The sequence below is a fragment of the Rutilus rutilus genome, assembly GCF_951802725.1.
Source record: "Rutilus rutilus genome assembly, chromosome: 10".
Lineage (NCBI taxonomy): Eukaryota > Metazoa > Chordata > Actinopteri > Cypriniformes > Leuciscidae > Rutilus > Rutilus rutilus.
The window spans coordinates 28,202,324-28,225,272 of record NC_140215.1 but is presented as its reverse complement, the minus strand read 5'-3'; the positions used below and the strand labels follow the sequence as shown (position 1 = coordinate 28,225,272).

Below are 22,949 nucleotides of genomic sequence, written 5' to 3'. Positions count from 1 at the left end.
AATTTTTTTCAGTGTGCCTCCGTGTGACATACAGTGGTGCATGTGTCGAGTTCTGTGTTTCTGTGACGTCTCTGCCTGGATTCATCGCGGCTGTCAATAATCCGAGCTGATAGTAGAGGGATTCAGCATTTCTTCTCTCTGTAGCAAAAAAAAAATATTTTTTATTTTATTTTTTTGCCTTGTAGTGTTGAAACCACAAGAGGGCACTGATTTATCAGAATTACTCAAGCCCTACATGACCTTTCTCAACAAAAATAGCTATTTCCAAGTTATTTTCCAATGGGGGAATTTTCCTATTTCCTATTCACAGATACACAAGATCACAATCCTGACCTCCATCTGCAGATGTATCCAGCTGAGGGACTGTGTGATACGTGTGTAAACTCCAGGTTTGTTGCTTTCGGCACAGCCTTGTCCCCAGCTTGTGGCCCCCACCAATTTCCAGATAGAGGAATCCTCACAAGCCAGTGGACCACCGCTGTCACCCTATTACCAGCATGGACAAACACATTCTTTTTCCAGATATTTTACTTAAAACTTTAGTGTTTCATGTTTACTTGCACAGTAATATTCCAATGTTAAATGAAACAGATCTCATCAGTTTGTATTATGCATATTCAAGTTATTTATTAATGTAAAGGTGTCAACCCAACTACCATAATCTGGATTTTAGAAACAAGAAAGCCGGCATATGGCTGTTAATTAGAATTCATAATATAATATAATATAATATAATAAAAATAATAATGAAATAAAAAAGCCACTACTTAAAAGAGTGAAAAAACTTTCATGGCTACGTTTCTTAACCCATTTAATTACCCTTTTAAAAAGTGCACTTTGTAAAAACGTTAAAATAAAAGTTTTACTATAGGTACTGTTAATATTCACTACTGTTATGCTTTAACCCTTATCTGTCACACTAGGGTTGGTCTCTGTTTAAAGAAGACACTCAGCATATTGTTGCTGAAGTGAAAGCACTTAAAAAAAAAAGAAAGTTTGTTTACTGTAAATATACTGTACTAAACATTGTTTTATTTTATACAAAGTTATGCTTTAACCCTTATCTGTCACACTAGGGTTGGTCTCTAAAAAAACTGTACTGTACTGTACTAAACATTGTTTTATTTTATACAAAATATTTTACAAAATCATTTTTACTCTAAAAATGCTATAAAATCAAAGCCATATGTCTAACCAAGTTGTGTTCTAAATTTTAAGTTGATATCACAAAAATAGAAGTTTCTATGAGATTTTGTTAGGCGTAATTCCAAAAATAGCCACCAGGTGTAACCCACATTCTATTAAAAAAAAAAAAAAAATGCATTCTCCTGTAACAAATAAATACCTTTCTGTCACAATATCACTTCTATCACAAAACAGTTGCCAAATATGGGAACCTTGAGTCTCAGACCTTTCCAACAATATGTGTTTTGTCAAGAGTAGAAAAAGGTTTTATTATAAAATCGTATTATGAAACATGACTCCGCTCACTAGGGGGAGCCTGGGAGGAGACTGCTAAAGTTGGCTTACAGTGTCCTGGTAACGCTATTGTTCAAATTAAAACGCTTTTCACGATCTATTTTGAGTGTTTAAGCTTATGAATGATACCCAAGTTATGAGCATTACTAAAATATGTGTTAGGAAAAAAGGCAATGCATCCCACTAGAGGGACATAGTAGCCTACACTCATTTTGATATGATTAGCAGTAGCACACTAAAGCACGACAAAAATACTTGAATATAATTTTAAATGTAGTGTGTTATTTAATATTACATTTAAAGTTATATTTTAGATGCATTATATTGAAATTACAATAAGGTTTTAGTTTACCATAAATGCTTGCCAGTACATTTTGCAGTAATTATGAAATTACATAAAAGGATACATACGTAAGTGGGTCAAAAAAAGTTCAGCTAAATGCATTTATTATAAATTTAAACTATAATACTTTTTCATTTAATTGCAATAACCTGCAGGTAATGGTCTGAAAACATATAATTCAGTGTGGACTTAAGTATATTCTTTTCAAGTAGCCTATTATTTCTTGAAATACACTTTCTGTACAGCTTTTTTCACAAGGTTTATCCAGAATCTAAAATTTAAATGGAATTTGATGCACGTTACACTTTATTTTACATTGTCCTTGTTACATATGTTACATGTACAAATTATGCATAATTACATGCACCTAAACCAAACCCTAACCCTAGCCCTATATAAGTATGGTTACACTTTATTTTAAGGTGTCATTGTTACAGTGTAATTATATATTTAAGTACTGAGTAATATTAAGCAACTACATGTAGGCCTACTTATTATAAGGTTAGGGTAGGATTTGGTTGAGGGTTAGTTGCATGTAATTATGCATAATTTACTGTTTTAAAAAAATAATAATTTACTATGGTAAGTACATGTAACATATGTAACAAGGACACTGTTAAAAAAGTAAGTATATGTTGTTAATATTTCTCAGTACTTAAATGCATAGTTCCACTGTAACAAGGACACAATTAAAATAAAGTGTAACCGCTGTCACTGATTGCAGTTCTGGCAGTTCATGGACTGAAATATATATCAATCCATGGTGAGATGATTTACCTGGCAGGAGTCTGTCCCCCCCTCCAGGTATCCTGCACAGATCATGCCTGCTGATATATAGCCTTGATAAACCTCCGGCTGACTGCAGGCCTTGTTAGAGATGAGTGGCACTCTTGCTGAAAGCAGTGATTCGCTCCCGTCCCCTAAAACACAGAACTCAAATCAATGGCTGCGTCTAAAAGCTTAAAAATGATGCTTTCGAAAGGAAGCATTCCTAGATCGAAAGGCATCAAGGCACGTCCAAATCCAATATTAGGTTTACTTCCCGTCTCCTGAAATACCTTCAGCTGATGGATTTTTTTACCTTCAGCACCATTGATGTATCCTTGACCTATTTATATCCCACAATCCTGTGTCCATTTTGTGACAGTTGAGCAAAACAATAAAGATGGCGTCTGAAAGTTGCAGTTGATGGTGTTTGTGTAAATGTATGTTTTGACCAATGTTTTTCACTTTTGATGTCAGGAATTACTATTGTAGTAATTCAGTTTTTGCTTCGTTATCACCAAAGCTCTCTCTATTTTGTTGTAGATCATTAGCCTCAAAAGTTTCATGAGGTTGCTTTCTGAGTCAAAGTCATTGCATTATAGGGCATTGAATCAGCGGCTTTTTTTCACAGCCAAGCAAAGTGTTTTTCACTGTTTATTTTTGGTTGGTAGCACAGCATATTGCAGTCTCAAGCAGAGGCAGCACAGTTCAAGATCACAATGTTTGGCTGGTTATCTTGGGCCAGACAGCCCCTGCTGACAGATACTGCAGTTTCAACATATTTGGAAACAAAAAGCATATTTCTCCATTAAAATACGTACAAAGGTCTCTGAGTATTCTGACCCAATATTTTTTCAACATATAAATGCAGAAAGATTTAAATCATTATCAGTATTAACCAGTATTTACGAAGTTACATGGACTTCTTGAGCTGCTGCCATTGAGATGAATTGGAATGCTAACAGACAGCCCTTTACAGGTATTAAAGTGCATTCAAGTCATATCGTAAAGACTGTGTTTAGAAGTTAAACGCACATGAACGCCACCACTAAGTCGTTATTATGAGTGGGAAGCTCGGGTTTTTATTTGAGCCCAGAGTTTCTGAGTTGGCGACGTGTCAGTGAGAAAACATGGCAGATGCAATTGATACAGCATCTGTTCTGACAGTGAACTTGTTGAAATGTGTGAAACTATTATTATTATTATCATATCATATCGTGAAAAAGGGACGTTTCTTTTTTTTGCTGAGTTAATTATAATAGTGCAATACTTAGAACTGTTGCATGTCGCAATGTGTCCAACCGTATAGGGCCTTGCGACACAACCCGTAAAGCGTTAGCGGACAAAACGGAGGGGGCCCCGCATCCTCAAAGTGGTTTTCAATCTGGTGCAGGAGGAGGAGATCCCAAGAGGAGTTGATTGCAGATGTACACACCACACCAGATACTGACTTGGCACCAGATACTGTTACACCCAAGCAGCAACCTTCCAGTCTCTCTTGAATCCAACAGTGACTTAAAAAATGCTCTCAGAAACCTACGGGTGAGGTCACGGACACTATGTCTATATTTTTTTACAGTCTATGGTTACACCCCAACCCCAACTACTACATGAGAAACTTTGAAAGAAGTTGGTGCTAATTTTAGTACCTCAAAAGTTCTAGTTTTTAGACTGTTTTTGTAACCTTTGTTTTTATTTTTGCTCTTATCCATTGCTTTTATGGACCTTTTGCACTTTCTTGGCTTTAAAGGCCCACTGAAGTGCCTTGGAACGCACAGCTTTGTATGATGCATTGACGTAATTTCCACTGAAACAGGAAGCTAAGGTGGGATATATTTAATGGCTCCTCCCCTTTTTCAAATAGCCAATAGCGTTCAGTTTACTTCACAGACTGCAAGTGGTACTTGACAGCACCATGAAAGTGAATCCGAGCGCTGAAGATACGTTGGATTCAATAGTAGAGGTGTGAATAAATTCTAGCCATTTCATTCTTAACCAACGTACAGTTGGAAAACGGAATAAAACTGTGTCAACGGTCGCTTTGGCCAGGTGGTATTTAAAGCATAGGGGGCGGAGCTTTAGATTCTAGAGAGCATTTGATTGGACAGAAGATGTGACGAGAAGCTGAAGGTGATGTCATAAAAATCCGTGATCCATTTTAGCGGAAGTGAGAGACTGTAAATTTTGAATGCTTATATCTCCTAAAAGTGAATTTGTCATTGTTTTGGAACAAACCATCTTATTCATTACTATAAGGCTAACATACTTATACTAAAAGCTAAAAAATTTACATTTTGATTTCAGGGGGCCTTTAAAGTATTACATTTCTTTTGGAACTGCCTTTAAATGGATGCCTAGTGTGATTCTCCTTGTGACTTTTTAAGTCCATACATATATTTACACAGTATAAAATATATAATGATTTGTTTTTTATATATTTAAAATATATAAACGGCTTTGTACAGCACCTTCAAATACTGAATAAACAATACAAAAGGAAAAACACACCTGATGCGCATTCTTTGTCCGTCATTTTGCAGAAGTAGAGTTCTATCTTGCTGTATTTTTGCTGACAATGTTCATTACCGTCTTGCTCCCACCAAAGTAATTTAAACACACCTGATGCTATCATTATGACTTCCCAGCTTGAGGACTTGAACGCACTATTAGCCCTTGTTCTCTTACGAGAGTCCTCTCGTACTGCGTTTTTGTAAAAACGCTACGGGAAAAACTCTTTTTTCACGAAATACTGAAGCAAAAAATTATCCTTAATTTTCATACATGTAAAGCGCGTTGCGGCAGTGCTTAGCTATGGCGAGACGGCTTGCTCGCTCATTGGCTGCTCTGCAGCAACTGCATAAGCCTATCGAGCGAGGCCTGAGGTGACGTCAGGCCAATGAGGACGCTTCGCGCCCTCCTAGCCATTTCCCGCCGAGACGGGTGTGGCTAACCTCTATATAAGGAGCTCGAGAAGGCTGATTCACTTGATTTTCATCTCTTCAGCGAAGCTCTCACATCGCTGGATCACGAGGAAGCAAGCGTCGTTTGAGGCAAGCACTTCAGCGGGACGAGCCACTCGAAGCCGCTGGCAACGCCGCATTCATCAGCCGTACCTGCTGCGCTTTCCGATGCCATATCCTTTCCTTATTACTGTTCTTGTGTGTGTGTGTGTGTGTGTGTGTTTGCCCCGCGACACTCACCTCCTAAAAGAGCTGCGTCTTTTTAAAGATGCCTTCATGTGGCTCGTGCCGAGCCCCACTCTCCCAGGGAGACCGCCATGTCATCTGTGTCTCCTGTTTGGGTGAGGACCATGCAGCGCTCGCGCTCGCTGACGGCGGCTGCCCTAACTGCGAGCTTTTGCCGATGGTGACTCTGCGGACTCGCCTGGCATCCTTCTCAGAGTCTGCATTCCCCGCCGCGCTGCCGCGCCGTAAGAAGCGCCGCTCGCAGCGGGTCCCGGAACCCGCTCCAGCCCGACCAAGCTCGCCGGTTCGCCCGCCTGCTTCACCGGCTTCTCCTGTATCACTTCCTGATGCTCAGCGCCCGCAGTCTGCCGCCGCTTCATCAGAGGAAGTCGTTTCCGAGGCCGCGTCGGGGGAGAAGGATTCCTGCTCTCTGCTAGCTTCAGGCAGCGAGGACTGGGCGAGCTCTGAGGATCTCGCGCCTCCTGCCCGCAAGCCCACTACGAGAGCCAACATCGAGAAGGAGCTCATGCGAGTACTCGCGCTGGCCGCGGCGAGCCTCGGCCTCGAGTGGTCTGCACCGGAACTCCCCTCTCGTACCCGGCTGGATGGTAGCTTCCTCCCTGGTGAGCGCACTTCTCCGGAATCTAAGCCCGCCCCTTTTCTTCCTGAGCTTCATGAAGAAGTTGCGAAGGCTTGGAATGCGCCCTACTCTGCGCGAACGCGCTCGTCTGTGTCGCCAGCATTTTCCTCCCTGGATAATGCAAAAGACTGAGGCTACCTTTCACTTCCGCCGGTGGAACAGGCGATAGCGACCCACCTTTGCCCGCCCTCTGCTGGACGGCGGACTAAACCGGTGTTGCCTTCTAGAGCCTGCCGCATGACGTCGACGCTGCTCGCGCGAATTTTCTCCGCCGCTGGGCAGGCTGCGTCAGCGCTACACACCATGGCTACGCTGCAGATATTCCAGGGTGATCTCCTCCGTAAGTTGGATGAGATGGGACCTGAAGCTATCTGCATCGCGGATTTGAGGAGCGCTTCGGATCTAACACTCCGCGCTACCAAGTCTGCTGCACAAGCCATGGGAAGATGTATGGCTTCCGCCACTGTTGCTGAGAGACATCTATGGCTTACGCTCACGGAGATGGCTGATTCCGAGCGCACCGCGTTTCTCGACGCCCCGCTGTCTTCCGCTGGCCTTTTCGGTTCTTCTCTCTCGGAGTTCGTGGAGAGATTTACCGAAGCCCAGAAAGCGTCTCAAGCCTTCAAGCACTTCCTCCCGAAGCGCTCCGGTTCTGCAGCGAGTCGTGAAAAACAGACTCCGCGGAGCTCTCAGCCTCAGCCCCCGCCTTCTGCCACATCTTCACAGCAGCGACAGCAGCGACAGCAGCACAGCTCTAGGTCCCGCTCTCGCTCTACCAGCCGACGCCCCGCTCAGCGCGGGCCGCGGCTGAGGATTGTGGTAAAGCCGGAAGCCCCGAAGAAGTCCTAGCACTCCTAGGAAAGCGCAGGTGTGTGAGTCCCGTTGCGGCCGGTCTCTCACCCAAGCGCGCCGCTGTTTCAGTCCCAAGACTTGCGACTGTTCCAGCGTTTTCTGCAAGACGCAAGCCCGCACAGTTGCCCGCTTGCCTGCACACAAAAGCCGTTTTCACGGCTACCCAGATATATCCCGAAAAGAGTGTATTTTCTGGTGTCCCGGCCACGGCCGATGGTGCTATAAATGTAGTGTCGATGCCCACTCCTCAGTGCCCATCCCTACACACAAGCACAGCCGTACACTTAGGGCTCGCGCACATAAAATCGACTCAGGTCGATTGCGCTTCCAATATAGTGAAAGTGCCCACTTCCCAGTGCCCACATACACTATGTGCTTCTCGCTACAGTTTTGTCGACGCCCTCCCCGCTTCACAGCGCGCGTCGAAACTACGGTGATTTTAGAAGTAGCACACCTACTTCGCGCCGAAATATCAAAACTGATAAGCAAAGGGGCGATAGAGCATGTACCCCTAGCTCAAAGCGAAGGGGGGCTATACAGCAGTTACTTTCTAGTCCCCAAAAAGGACGGTGGTATCAGACCCATACTGGATCTAAGACGGCTGAACAAAGCATTAGTGAAACGCAGTTTCAAAATGCTCACGACCAGGAAAATCCTCGCGCATGTTCGCCGAGGAGACTGGTTCATGTCAATAGATCTGAAGGACGCGTATTTTCAAATACAGATAGCGTCACATCACAGGCGATACTTGAGATTCGCCTTCGAGGGTCAGACATACCAGTATACAGTCCTGCCGTTCGGCTTGTCCCTGGCACCTCGTACATTTACGAAATGCATGGACGCAGCGCTCGCTCCTCTCAGACTCAGAGGCATGCGAGTGCTGAACTATTTGGACGACTGGCTGATCCTAGCTCAATCACGATCACAGCTCGTGGAGCACAGAACCATTTTACTCGATCACCTCGAGAATCTTGGTATCACGGTCAATTGGACGAAGAGTTCACTGAACCCCAGTCAAACGATTTCGTTTCTGGGTACCATTCTGGACTCACAGTCTATGACAGCGCGGCTGTCGCCACAGCGCGTGCTGCACATTCAGCGCGCGGCGAGATCTTTCTGCTGCGGCGCGACTACCCCGCTCAGGACGTTTCAAAGGATGCTAGGTCTCATGGCCTCAGCATCACCGGTTCTTCAGCTGGGCTTGCTCTGCATGCGCCCTCTGCAGTTCTGGTTGAAAGCGCGAATACCGCGCGGAGCGTGGGTGTCCGGCCGGTTACGTCTCAAGGTCAATCAGAGCTGTGTGACAGCCCTGATACCTTGGTTGGCGGGCGACTGGTACCGATCAGGTGTAAGCCTGGGGACTTCCTCGGGAGTGAGGATGGTGTCGACAGACGCATCCACCTCGGGATGGGGAGCGCTGCTCGAGGGCAGACCGTTCTTCGGCCTGTGGTCGAAACGAGAAAAGCTCCAACACATCAACTGCCTGGAAATGCTGGCAGTGCACAATGCGCTGACGCGTTTTTGTCCCCAAATCAAGGACCAACACGTCGTAGTCCGTTCGGACAACACGGCCGTGGTGTCCTATATAAATCGCCAGGGCGGTCTGAGATCCACATCCCTGTACAGGCTGGCAAAACGCCTCCTAATATGGGCTCAGCACAATTTGCGCTCGCTGAGAGCAGTACATGTGCCTGGGCTCCAGAATGTGGGCCCAGACAGACTGTCCAGGAACAACATTCCCCTGGGCGAATGGTCTCTACACCCGCAAACAGTCCGGCTGTTGTGGGAGAGATTCGGCAGAGCGGAGGTGGACCTATTCGCGTCCCGCGAAAACGCTCATTGCCCCGTGTTCTTTTCCAAGAACGACAGCACGCTGTCCCAGATGTGGCCGCGCTGCCCGCTTTATGCCTTTCCCCCCGTCTCCCTCCTGCCACAGGTGTTAGAGCGGGTCAGGGAAACAAAATGCTCAGTGCTGCTTGTAGCACCGTTCTGGAAGAACCAAGCATGGTTCCCAGTCCTGATGCAGCTAGCAGACATCGCTCCATGGCCAGTGCCATTGAGGAGAGATCTCCTCTCGCAGGCCGGGGGCTCGATTTGGCACCCACACCCGGAGCTGTGGTCCCTTCACGTGTGGGCGCTCAACGGTTATCCGTTGACCTCGCAGAGGGAGTGATAAATACCATCACTCAGGCCAGAGCGCCGTCGACTCGGCGGCTTTATGCCTCAAAGTGGTAGGTTTTCTCCGGCTGGTGTACAGCTCGGAGCCTATCACCTCTCGATTGTGAGGTGACGGAGGTTCTCTCCTTCCTACAGGAGCTGTTGGATAAGGGCAGATCCCCTTCCACGCTCAAAGTTTATGTGGCGGCTATTACAGCGTTCTCTGGAACAACGCTGGGTCAGTCTCTAGGAAGGAACGATTTAGTCATCCGCTTCCTCAGGGGAGCTAGGAGGCTAAATCCTCCCAGACCTCCTTCAGTCCCTATGTGGGACCTTTCTACGGTTTTGGCGGCCATGAAAGGTGCCCCTTTCGAGCCTATCCAATCTATTAGCCTCAAACATTTGTCTTTCAAAACAGTGTTCTTGATGGCTCTCGCTTCGGTGAAGCGCATAGGCGACCTGCACGCGCTCTCTGTGAGCCCAGCGTGCTTAGAGTTTGGACCTAACGACTCTAAAGTCATACTCAAACCTAAGCATGGCTATGTGCCAAAGTCCCTCAACACACCGTTTCGGGCTCAGGTTATCTCCCTGTCTGCCCTGCCGGGATCAAGTGAGGAAGGGGACTCAAGTTTTCTTTGCCCCATTAGGGCTTTAAGAGCTTACGTGTCCCGCTCTGCTGTCTTCAGACAGACTGAGCAGCTCTTTGTCTCGTTCAGTGGACGTTCCAAAGGAATGGCTGTTTCGAAACAGAGCTTATCCAGATGGATAGTTGACGCCATAGCGCTGGCTTATACTGTCAAGGGCCTCCAGTGCCCGTTGGGAGTTAGAGCGCACTCCACGAGGGGCGTTGCCTCCTCGTGGGCTTGGTCCAGCGGGATTTCCTTACAGGATATATGTACGGCGGCGGGCTGGGCCTCGCCGTCTACATTTATTAGGTTTTACAACCTAGAGGTTCCCGCCTTGCAGGCTAAGCTACTATCGGTGTAGCCGATTCAGCTGTCTAACTAGAACACTGAAATCGCATGCGCAACGCGCTGCCGACTGTCTTATGGGCAGAACTGTGTAAGACCCACATTTCCCACATTTAGTTCAGGTTCCCCCACCCTGTCTATGTGATGTCATATTCGCGTCTGCTGACGCAACCATATAAGGACAGAGGGAATCCCCTCTTGTCTCTAGACTCTCTCTGTGAGGTCATGTTTTACGTCTGCGGACGCTACAATATAGGGAATTAAGGTTCCCCTCCCTTTATCCCAGACTCTTTGTGAGTCTATCTGGTGATTATGCACTGTACACCTGGTTAGCTTCCAGTGATCGGTGTCTTTATCCCAGCACGCACGGCGTTTTACAAGGGGTTCCCGTAGCGTTTTTACAAAAACGCAGTACGAGAGGACTCTCGTAAGAGAACGTACTCGGTTACTAACGTAACCTCGGTTCTCTCTAGAAGAGGGAACGAGTACTGCGTTCTCTGCCGTGCGTACGGTTCACTCTGGTTCGCTTCGGCGATGAAAATCAAGTGAATCAGCCTTCTCGAGCTCCTTATATAGAGGTTATCCACACCCGTCTCGGCGGGAAATGGCTAGGAGGGCGCGAAGCGTCCTCATTAGCCTGACGTCACCTCAGGCCTCGCTCGATAGGCTTATGCAGTTGCTGCAGAGCAGCCAATGAGCGAGCAAGCCGTCTCGCCATAGCTAAGCACTGCCGCAACGCGCTTTACATGTATGAAAATTAAGGATAATTTTTTGCTTCAGTATTTCGTGAAAAAAGAGTTTTTCCCGTAGCGTTTTTACAAAAACGCAGTACTCGTTCCCTCTTCTAGAGAGAACCGAGGTTACGTTAGTAACCGAGTACGTTTTAGCTGCCTCAGTCAGATATAACAACATTAGCTTCCCACACTTACCACCATCAGCCATGGCGCCCCATCCTGAGATCCAACACATTTTACCATCCTCAAACTCCTCCCCAAAGTTTGGCAGACAGATAGGCTCCACAAAACCTAAGAAAAAAAAAAATCGACACTCATCTAACAAACAAGCCATTTGTCACAATGAATGCAAAACATGAGCATGGCAGGTGGTTGCAGGTCATTAAAATAAGATTAAGTGTTTATTTGCATAACTGCCAGCTGTTACAAAAGCTAGCTCAAAGAAACGTCACCCCCACGTGGTTCATCAAAGAACCACTTTCCAGTTTAAATGAGCAGAAGGTACCATTAAAGATGAGGGGCTGCACCAGTTTCATCAGAGCAATATCATAGTCCAAGCCCTTGGGTCTGTAGCGACTGTGATAAATGATCTTCTCTACGGCGAGAGACTGCACTGCATTCATCGGCTGGTCTATCAATCCCACATAGACGGTCCAAAGCATAGGGTAGGCATACCTGCATGGAAATCAGACTAGGATCATTTCCATGTGGCTAGAGGAATATGATAATACTGATTCATGAGAACATTATAAACTCACTCGTACACACAATGTGCAGCCGTCAGTATCCAGTGAGATGATATAATGGAGCCTCCACACAGGTGCACGTTCTGAAAGTGTAGGCTCACCTGCCAGGGGAACTGGCCCTCAACTGACAGGTTACCGCCAACTATGCGGGAATTCAACTTAGGTCTGGAACCACAGGCTATAAAGAAATAGAATGAAATGTTTGCTGATATAACACTGATGTTTATTGATGTTATAGTTTAGAATGTGGCCATCTCTTAAATTGAAAAACACAAAAAGATGCTATTTGCTTGGTTTTGCTTATGTTTAACCATAGACAGTATATAAACTGGACACAGCGACCCCATAGGTTTCAACGGAGAAAAGTGAAGTCAATTAGAAGCTCTCACTTCCTGATGGTCGAGCGTACTACGCAGACTCAAACTGAGCTTGACGACGTAGATGTGACGCGAGCAACCCGTCTGTCTTCTAGTAGCTGTGCCAAGAGAAATCTGAATCATTCCCTTCCGAAACTTCCAGAGACGGAGGGTGTGATTAGGAGGTGTCCATGAGCTAGGAGCAGGAGCAACTTTTGCTAAGTATTCTGATTAATTACTTTGTCATTTTGCCTCCACGTCCCCCCGATTGCGCGTGAGCTTCTCCTGTCTCTACGGTAATTTCTCTACAGAGTCGCGTGGTTATGACGCAATCGTTAGCCTATTTTTACAAAAACTGCTTCTACGGGGCCATTACGTAAGATACAAGGTAATGGAGCCTTTTATACATTTTCATGTTTCTTTAGAAATAAATAATGGATAAATGGAGTCTTTAAACGCCTCAGATGTAAAGTTATTCGCTGTCAAAGTGACGCCAAAATGAATGGGAGTCAATGGAATGCTAACAGCAGGTGATGGTCCGCTAATCAATGGCGGCGCCCGGGGAAGCTTCAATATTTTATGAAACCCTGCCCTCCTGTGTTTAACCAACTTTCATTTGTTTCAAAAGTACCAGTGGCTTTGGACTCAACACTGTCACCTACTGACCTGGATGTATGAAGTTTTCTATACTTCTTACTTAAAAAAAAAAAACTTTGTATCTTTTACTTTGTAAATCACTTTAAGCGTTATCGTTTTAACAGGATGAATTTAAAATTTAGCATTGTGAACAATCTGGAATATTGATATTACAACTATCTTCTCAGTAGGGAATGAAGAGCATACAATAATATGTATTTGAGTAATGTATTAAGATGTGGCCACATTTAGCGTTGCTCGGCAAATTTTCGTGGCCAAAATCCAGTCCTTTCAATAGGAATCCACGATATCGTAAATTTCGTGTGAGGGCAAAAGATTTCCCTGCGCAGATTTCGCAATAAGTTTACGTTCAAGAAAGCTGCTTAGTTTGAAAGTGACTTCTGTGTGAGCTGTGCTTCATACATCGCTAAACTATTGACAATTTTGCCAAGATTTTGTGACCACAATGTGAAAAATAACTTTTGCTTACCTATGCATTTAAGTGTTGTTACCTTCCCCAGACTGCACTGGGTTTTACTGGGGAGAAAAAAAATTATGTAGATAGTTTAGAAATGGCCATTATATATGACATATGCCATTAAATAGGTTAATCCACCCAAAACCTTTTTTTCCCCTTAAAAAGAAAGAAAGAAGATAGGCCTATTTTGGAATAGTTTGACAGGCTTGGTCACCACTTGCTTTCATTTTATTGAAAAAGCCATTGTTAACAAAAAAGATAACACAGATTAGTTTGTATTATTGGAGGTGAGTAAATGATAACAAAAGTGAGACAGTCCATACATGTTGAGTAAACCTACAGAATAATAATATTTGACTGAGATTTAGTGGGATTATACTGATCTACTATGTATGACTTTAAAAAAGGAACAAAAATGAAGAGCATAGCAGCTGTGAAAGAGTTTCTTTCAAAAAGTGGGCATAAAGAGCTGTTGGCAACAGAACAAAGTAAATACAAAATACAAAAACACAGCTTTGTGGGCAACTGCTGTGAACAAAAGGGACTCCACTCCAGTTTCAAAGAAAAGAAGGAAAGAGGTTTTTCTCAAGGACTTTGCTCTGAATGGCAAAGTGAAATAAAAAATGCCCTCAATGGCTTGTATACATGATCAAGCATTATGAAACAGATAGTTCACACTTACATACAATTAGAGGGAGTAAAGTTTAATGCGTATTTGGCGTGCTGTCTGAGGGGAGGGCTTTGAGCTCGGAGTTCGGCCCGTATGTAAGTGGTTAGGACTAGAAGTGTGGAGAAGGGGTGGTGGAGGGATACTGTTAAACTGTCAATGAATTGAGGTGAGACTGCTGAATATATATATACACACCTTCATTGTTGATTGCTGAGTGCTCTCCACTCGTGTTAATTATCTGAACGTGCTCCTCCAGAACTTTGTTAATAAAACATAATGTTTTACTTTGTAATCATAATAATTTTCACTAATCAGGGGTGGTCACTCTGTTCCCGGAGCTCTAACTTCCTCAAAATTTCAGCTCCAACCCTAATCAAACAGACCTGAATTAAGATCTAATTCGGCTAATTAAAATCTGGAACACTTAATTACAGACAGGCGTGTTGAAGCCGGGTTGAAACTGAAGGCTGTTGGAAGTTGTTTCAAAGTTATTTGTACAAGAATCTATAACAAAATTCAGGACATTTGTCAGTATGGTGCAGCCCTGCAAACACTATAATTCGGAAGAGACTGTGTTTACCTGAAATGAGTTATGTTGTGTATCTTGATAGCTTGCGTGTGGTTCAAACTTAATGACACCAGGTTACTTTGTAAGTCCTGCTCAATAGAGGACAGAAGAAGAGCTTTCGACTCCACAAATCTATCAGAAAGGGGAAAAAGTAAAGCAGCTTAAAAAACATGTTGTGGCATGTACAATGTAGCGCTAGCATCAAACATCCATGTGTCCCAAGCCCTTTATCAGATGTTTGTGTTGTTCTTAGAAAGTTTTAAAAGGATGAACTTCACAGTCTAGTCCTAAAGTTTAAAAGAGTCCTTGGTCAACCGCTTCAAGCGTGTTTCATTTCCGTCACGCCCTTTAACATAACCGTGTTAGATCTGGGTGGAAATATTTTTTCTAAATGCGCCCAAAATCGCACACCCTCCTTACTATATAGAAGACAAAAAACAGTATGTGACAAAATAAAGTATGTCCGAATTCACAGTACTTATAAAAGAGTAGGCAAAAAGTAACCAGATGACCTACTACTTCTGGAGAGATTCTGAAGTGTGCATACGATGGACAGTTTACTATCCCATGAGGCCACAGGAGAGGATTTGTGAATGGCAGTGAAGCGAACGCAGCTGACGCTGGTAGATCACATGATAATGACAACATGGTGACTGTAGTACATCTGGATTACATTCATACTATATAGAACATTATTTTTAGCACTTGCAAAGTAAGTACTCATTCAAAATAAGTACCTACTCAAGAGAGTATGTGATTTCAGACACAGTCATCTTGGACATGGTGACAACACACCAGTGGTGCAACTCAATCAGGCCTCGTCCCCCTTTTTTTTGCATATGCCTTAGCGGGAATTATTTACATGAGGAATTCTGTGATGTGTATGTTCCCAGAAGAAAACTCAAGACTACAAGGGAGTTCAGAAACAGTGCGCAATGATTTAGAAAATAACTCCCTTTGGAGTGACTTTGTGCTTTGTAACTTTCCAGACATTTTTGATGCTCAAACAGCAACATTGTGACACTAAAGACAGATGAAAATGTAAAAAAGCATAATAGGTCCAGTTTAAAAAAGTCTTGAGTTTAAAAAAAGTAAAAAAGTTTGTAGATAGATGGTCGGTGTCGAGTTTGGTGGATGTAGCTTAAAAGCTAGATGAGCTATAGTCAGAAAGGGCTTAGGTATTTCTATAGGTGGTACTACATAGTGCTACCTAACAAGTCAGCACAAGATTGTTGTTTGACTCTCATGATTTATGTGGAAATTCCTAAAAGAGGTGAAGTCTTGAGTCTACACCTAAAGATTAGGACGATTATGCTGTTTTCATATGTTGGGTATGTAATTCTAAACCTTTTGATGGAGGCCCAACGTCCTGCAGAGTTCAGCTCCAACTTGCCCTAACACACCTGCCTGAAAGCTTCTAGTAAACCTAAAGCCCTTGAATAGTTGTTTCTGGTGTGTTTAATTTGGGTTAGAGAGCTAAACTCTGCAGGACAAAGGCCCTCCTGGAGCAGGATTGGACGTAGATGTAGAGGGTGAGTAAAGAAGGGTGTTTCAATACCTTGAATAGCCAAGCTGTTTGCAAGCAGAGAGGGAAAGGTTAGAATCCCAGTTCTCGGCACAAACAGTTCTCCAGACTCCATTAGTAAGCACCTGCAGTACAGAGCTCTTCCCACTCAGACGCACTGCACAGACAGATAGACACATGACACATGAACAGCAACATTCAACAACAGTACTGAATATTAATATGAGTATGCTGTTGCTCACCGCAGCTGAGTTCATCTTCTCCGTGTTCACAATCAAAATGTCCATCGCATTGTGCTAACATGCTAATACACCCAGAAGAACCACAACGAAACTTCCCAGCACAGCTCATGCCAACTAAAGCAGTGGAAATATGAAGATTATTCATAATTAGAATGAGCCTAGCTCACTAATTTTGGGATAAGTGGTAATTATAGGAACATTCATTATAAGCATTTATTGTTCATTGAAACACAACAGTGACACGATGCACTCCAAGTAAACGCTTCATAATTTTATTGCTCAGTGACTCATAAATTAATTGACTATTTAATATCAGCCAAACAACACCACTTATAGGCTATACAGTAAGCTGATACCATAATGCAATGCTGAGGTCTGTATTAGATTGCGCAACCTGAGTTGGAGACATCTTATGAACGTTTTTAGATCCTGGGTTGTGCAATCTAATCCAGTCTAATCTGTTAATTATTCATTGCAATTGTGTTGGTTCATTTTAGCAATGACACAGTGTCAAAAGAAATGACACTCTTTCTTTTAGAGCTGCTGTACAGGCGAAAGAAACTCTGTTTGCATCATTGAATTATTTTCCTGTAATCTACGGTAGGCGAGAGAGCTCAACACGCTGTAACTCACAACGCAACCAAATACAGAAACGCACTGCAAATGCTCACAACACAACCAAATACAGAAACACTGCAAATACTCACAACACAACCAAATACAGAAACACTGCAAATACTCACAACACAACCAAATACAGAAACACGCTGCAAATACTCACAACTCAATCAAATACAGAAACACACTGCAAATACTCACAACACAACCAAATACAGAAAAGCGCTCCAAATACTCACAATGCAATCAAATACAGAAACGCACTGCAAATACTCACAACACAACCAAATACAGAAACACTACAAATACTCACAACACAACCAAATACAGAAACACTGCAAATACTCACAACACAACCAAATACAGAAACACTGCAAATACTCACAACACAACCAAATACAGAAACACGCTGCAAATACTCACAACACAACCAAATACAGAAAAGCTCCTCCAAATACTCACAATGCAATCAAATACAGAAACGCGCTGCAAATACTCACAACTCAACCAAATACAGAAACACGCTGCAAATACTCACAACGCAACCAAATACAGAAACGCTTTGCAAATACTCACAACTCAACCAAATACAGAAACACTGCAAATACTCACAACACAACCAAATACAGAAAAGCGCTGCAAATACTCACAACTCAACCAAATACAGAAACACGCTGCAAATACTCACAACACAACCAAATACAGAAACACTTTGCAAATACTCACAACTCAACCAAATACTGAAACACTGCAAATACTCACAACACAACCAAATACAGAAAAGCGCTCCAAATCCTCACAATGCAATCAAATACAGAAACGCGCTGCAAATACTCACAACTCAACCAAATACAGAAAAACGCTACAAGTACTCACAATTCAATCAAATACAGAAATGTGCTGCAAATACTCACAATTCTACCAAATACAGAAACACTGCAAATACTCACAACACAACCAAATACGGAAACACGCTGCAAATACTCACAACACAACCAAATACAGAAACACTGCAAATACTCACAACACAACCAAATACAGAAACACGCTGCAAATACTCACAACGCAACCAAATACAGAAACGCTTTGCAAATACTCACAACTCAACCAAATACAGAAACACTGCAAATACTCACAACACAACCAAATACAGAAAATCGCTCCAAATACTCAGAATGCAATCAAATACAGAAACGCGCTGCAAATACTCACAACTAAACCAAATACAGAAAAACGCTGCAAGTACTCACAATTCAATCAAATACAGAAATGTGCTGCAAATACTCACAATTCTACCAAATACAGAAACACTGCAAATACTCACAACACAACCAAATACAGAAACACGCTGCAAATACTCACAACACAACCAAATACAGAAACACTGCAAATACTCACAACACAACCAAATACAGAAACACGCTGCAAATACTCACAACTCAACCAAATACAGAAACATGCTGCAAATACTAACAATGCAACCAAATACAGAAATGCTTTGCAAATACTCACAACTCAACCAAATACAGAAACACGCTGCAAATACTCACAATGCAACCAAATACAGAAACACGCTGCAAATACTCACAACTCAACCAAATACAGAAACACGCGCTGCAAATACTCACAACGCAACCAAATACAGAAACACGCTGCAAATACTCACAATGCAACCAAATACAGAAACACGCTGCAAATACTCACAACGCAACCAAATACAGAAACACGCTGCAAATACTCACAACGCAACCAAATACAGAAACGCTTTACAAATACTCACAACACAACCAAATACAGAAAAGCGCTCCAAATACTCACAATGCAATAAAATACAGAAACGCACTGCGAATACTCACAACTCAACCAAATACAGAAAAACGCTACAAATACTCACAACTCAATCAAATACAGAAATGTGCTGCAAATACTCACAATTCTACCAAATACAAAAACACTGCAAATACTCACAACACAATCAAATACAGAAACACGCTGCAAATACTCACAACTCAATCAAATACAGAAATGTGCTGCAAAAACTAACAATTCTACCAAATACAGAAACACGCTGCAAATACTCACAACTCAATCAAATACAGAAATGTGCTGCAAAAACTAACAATTCTACCAAATACAAAAACACTGCAAATACTCACAACACAATCAAATACAGAAACACGCTGCAAATACTCACAACTCAATCAAATTCAGAAATGTGCTGCAAAAACTAACAATTCTACCAAATACAGAAACACGCTGCAAATACTCACAACTCAACCAAATACAGAAACACGCTGCAAATACTCACAACTCAACCAAATACAAAAACACTGCAAATACTCACAACTCAACCAAATACAGAAACGCACTGCAAATACTCACAACTCAACCAAATACAAAAACACTGCAAATACTCACAACACAACCAAATACAGAAACACTGCAAATACTCACCGCTCAACCAAATACAGAAACACATTACAAATAATCACAATGCAACCAAATACAGAAACATGCTACAAATAGCACACACCACAGCAGAAATGTTTCAAGTGACAAACCTGGATGGAAATGCTTATTGTTCAATGTCTACTTGTCAGTGGTGTTGCTTGACCATCCTGATCATATGTGAGTTGTGAGTATTTACAGCGTGTTTCTGTATTTGGTTGATTTTTGAGAATTTGCAGTGCGTTTCTTTATTTGGTTGTGTTGTGAGTATTTGCAACACGTGTTGCCAAACAGGTGAAGATATTTTCTTAATTTGCTGCTGTTTATTCTATTTTGTGTTTTCTTCAGTTGCAGCGTGTTGAGCTCTCTCGACCACCGTAGGTTTTCACCGTAAACCTGCTTTGAAACAATCTGTATTGTATAAAGGGATATTTAAATAAAGGTGTCTTGATTTCAGTTTTGTGTAGAGTATCCAAATTTGATAAATAAAGGCATTTCACAGGGGAGTGTTTGGTTTCTGGAGTCTGTATTGTAAGAGTAGTCACAAAAGAGTACTGTGGCAGTACCATAGTGCAGTGTTGGGATCATATACCATGGTAGCCTGGTACCAGAATTCATGTACCATGATGTTTTACAACTCTGATTTATGTCCAAAAGACCATGGTGATACTTTTTTGGTACTTGTTCTGTGTGTGACGTGTATAATGTTATGTTTAAAGAGTGTGGGTGAGTCTGTTTTTGGAAACAGTCATAATAAGGCACACCCTGATTTCCACCAAACCATATTGCAGGCTGTGCCCTACTTCCAGTGTCACTCGATCACCATCAAATGTTATCAAAATATTATACATATTATACATTTACATGACATAAACTGTAAACTTGTCCCTCAAATCTGATTGGTTAATAGAAATGTTGTTCCAGGATCAACAAAGATGTTTTTTTTTTGTACTTAAAGGCACGGTAGGTGATTTGTTCCAGAAAAATGTTTTGTTATGTTGGTAGAAAGTCTCTTTACATCAGGAGAGTAATCACTAAGTTGTATAAATGTATTTATATGTGTATGTATATATAGTCTGTGGAAGGCGTAGGAATATAAAATGTTTGTCCAATCATTGCATTCGGTCCTACCTGTTACCTGCCTGTAAACGTATGTATTTTCATGCCTCTGCGCACCAGCTTGCGCAAACATGTCACGTCATCAGCGCACTATGCAGAGTTAGACAGACGTCAGTCACCGAGCACCGCAACCGAAACAGCAGCCACCTTTTACAGTTCCTCCTGAACCAAAACATCAAGCTTATGCTGCGTTCACGCCATAACTACTGTAATTTGGAAGAGATGGAAAGCCATGACATACTCAGAGCGGTTTGTGACTCGAATTTATGCGTTTCAATGGCAACAATATCAACGCAGAAATGAATCTACAGCAGTCAGATAGTGCAGCTCAGTTCTCTTTAAGTTGTTTATGTTCATTATTATTGTAATGTTATGTGCTTTGAGACATGAGGTAGTTTAACGCCGTCTCTCGTGACGCTTTTCTTTGTTCCCTGCTGAACACATTCATTTGTTTTGAAGGAGGCGTGGCTTTGGAGACGCTCTGGGTGGGATTTTATGCTTTCAAAGCTTGCTCGCTATTGCTAGCCTCTCCAAAAATTGCCTATACCTTTAAGTACAGTAACAAAGTATTTGTACTTTGTTGATATACCCCACTGGATGTGTTGAGGTCACCCTGAAGACAATGAAGACTCACCGCCCAGTCCAATCCCAAGCACAATAATGAGGGTGAGCAGGACACAAGCCCCAATCAGTATCTCCATCCTGCGTGCAAACAGGCTGCCACGGAGTGTTTTCTCCTCTGCTAGATTGTTAACAGTTACATGAGATGATAAATAACATAAAAGAGATTCATATTTATGCATTCAGAAGACACTTTATCCAAAGCAATAATACATTTTATGGGTATGTACTTTTCTCTGGGGCTTGAACCCACAATCTTAATGTTGGCATCATGTGTTATAAGTTAATCTACAGGAAAAGAGTGTTCCTTTGTGTGTTTTACTGTCTAGTGCAAATGACTGACTGCAACAAGGTTTATGTATAGGATGACTGAAATTGTTTTGGAAGAGTTTGGATCAATGCTTCTAGCGTTTTTGGACGATAATGTAAAATTCAGAGGTTGTGAATGTAATTGTAAGCTATACAGGCAAACTGTTTTAATTTAGCTTGGTTTAAAATAGTATAAATCAATGTCTGGAAGAAGGTAGTCTACATTTTGATGATTTGACCATAATGGATGATGTACATTGGTACCTGTAACAAAGGGCTGGACTTTGGTAACTGGCATTGAAAGGCTGGGCTGGGCTGAGGGGGTTTCTGTTAGAGGGTCTTTGGAAGTGACTTCAAAAGTGGGTTTGACAGTGCTGTCATCTGGTGGAGGACTGGCACTTGAACTGTCCAGGGGACTGACCTTCAGCAGGGCCGGGGGATCCATAGCAGGAATGTCTTCCTCGGTTACAGAGACCACCTCTATTTTCTCTGGATATATCTGATCAGCTGCTCCCTGTGTGGAAGCATTAAGACTCATCCATGATCCAGCATCCATTTATCTGTGTGCTGCATTCCTTAAGTATCATTTTTACAGATTTTACTTAGATCCTATTTTATTTATTCTACAACAAATCTAATTATTTTGTTATTATTTGTCATGGTATTTAATAATCTTTTAAATTAGCTTTAACTTTTGTATTTTCATTCTTTCATTTTCATTTTAATTCAAATTTTAGTTTAACCCTAGAATGCATGAACCAAAAAAAAAAAAAAAACTATACGAATGCATAAATGGGGTCAAAATGACCCGGTTTGGAATGAATGGTTTCTTCCAAAAAAACAGATACAGAAATGTTTTAATATATCAAAGATGTCTTTGTGTCCACTTTCCTCATATGAATTACAAAAGATGAAATGTATTCTAAACAAACTCTAAACTAAACCTACTGTAAAGTATATTCTAGTCTGAACCTTCACTCCAAACCATGTCAAAATAATGTTCCAAAGTAAATCCTGTGCCATTTTTTTCCATTGTATATGGCCAATAAAATGATTACAGCCTCATGGCACATGTAAACATAAATGAGTTGCTATGTGGTCTTACCTGAACATCTGTTTGTGTGCTCTCTATACAGGAAATATATTCTCCATCTCCATCAGCGCCAACATCTACACCTGCTGTAGAATCCAATTCCTCTGGATTAGCCATGACTTACTTCATACACTCATGCTCTCACACATATACAGTTGGTTTTAGATTCGACTGGAGAAAGACATAGCAGAAGAAGCAGAAGAATTATGGAGTAAATATCACATTGTAATATAAAACTCAAAAGTTCAACACGTCCAATTTACCTAATCGAGTTATAAAGTCCATGTTGTCTGATTAGCTTGAAACGTTGTCTTTCCGTTGATCTGCTCATTTTTAGTTCTCTTCTTGCCTTCTTACCTCTCTCAATTACTGACTGACACAGACTCTTCGAGGT

General features: G+C 42.3%; 1 protein-coding gene across 1 annotated transcript; it reads right to left on the bottom strand.

Annotated features, from left to right (window-relative positions):
* Position 1: 1 nt before the first annotated feature.
* Positions 2-22,902, bottom strand: tmprss3a (transmembrane serine protease 3a). The gene is made up of 14 exons (XM_084421059.1): positions 22,819-22,902; positions 22,568-22,726; positions 21,727-21,976; positions 21,167-21,274; positions 16,348-16,461; positions 16,139-16,262; positions 14,593-14,712; positions 13,355-13,401; positions 11,885-12,050; positions 11,632-11,801; positions 11,322-11,417; positions 2,600-2,742; positions 334-486; positions 2-138 (listed from the first exon to the last, which is right to left on the bottom strand). Exons 2-14 carry the CDS (start codon positions 22,670-22,672, stop codon positions 94-96), a joined length of 1,641 nt encoding a protein of 546 aa, XP_084277185.1. The 5' UTR covers positions 22,673-22,726; positions 22,819-22,902; the 3' UTR covers positions 2-93.
* Positions 22,903-22,949: the final 47 nt, after the last annotated feature.

What these genes read in the sequence shown, in the direction of transcription:
- tmprss3a (XM_084421059.1), bottom strand. Translation starts at nt 22,672, where the DNA reads ATGGCTAATCCAGAGGAATTGGATTCTACAGCAGGTGTAGATGTTGGC. An exon ending in GCTGCACATTGTGTGTACGA is followed by an intron (nt 11,802 to 11,884) that starts GTGAGTTTATAA and finishes ATTTCCATGCAG; the next exon opens with GTATGCCTACCCTATGCTTT. An exon ending in GGGGGACAGACTCCTGCCAG is followed by an intron (nt 487 to 2,599) that starts GTAAATCATCTC and finishes TGCTGGTAATAG; the next exon opens with GGTGACAGCGGTGGTCCACT.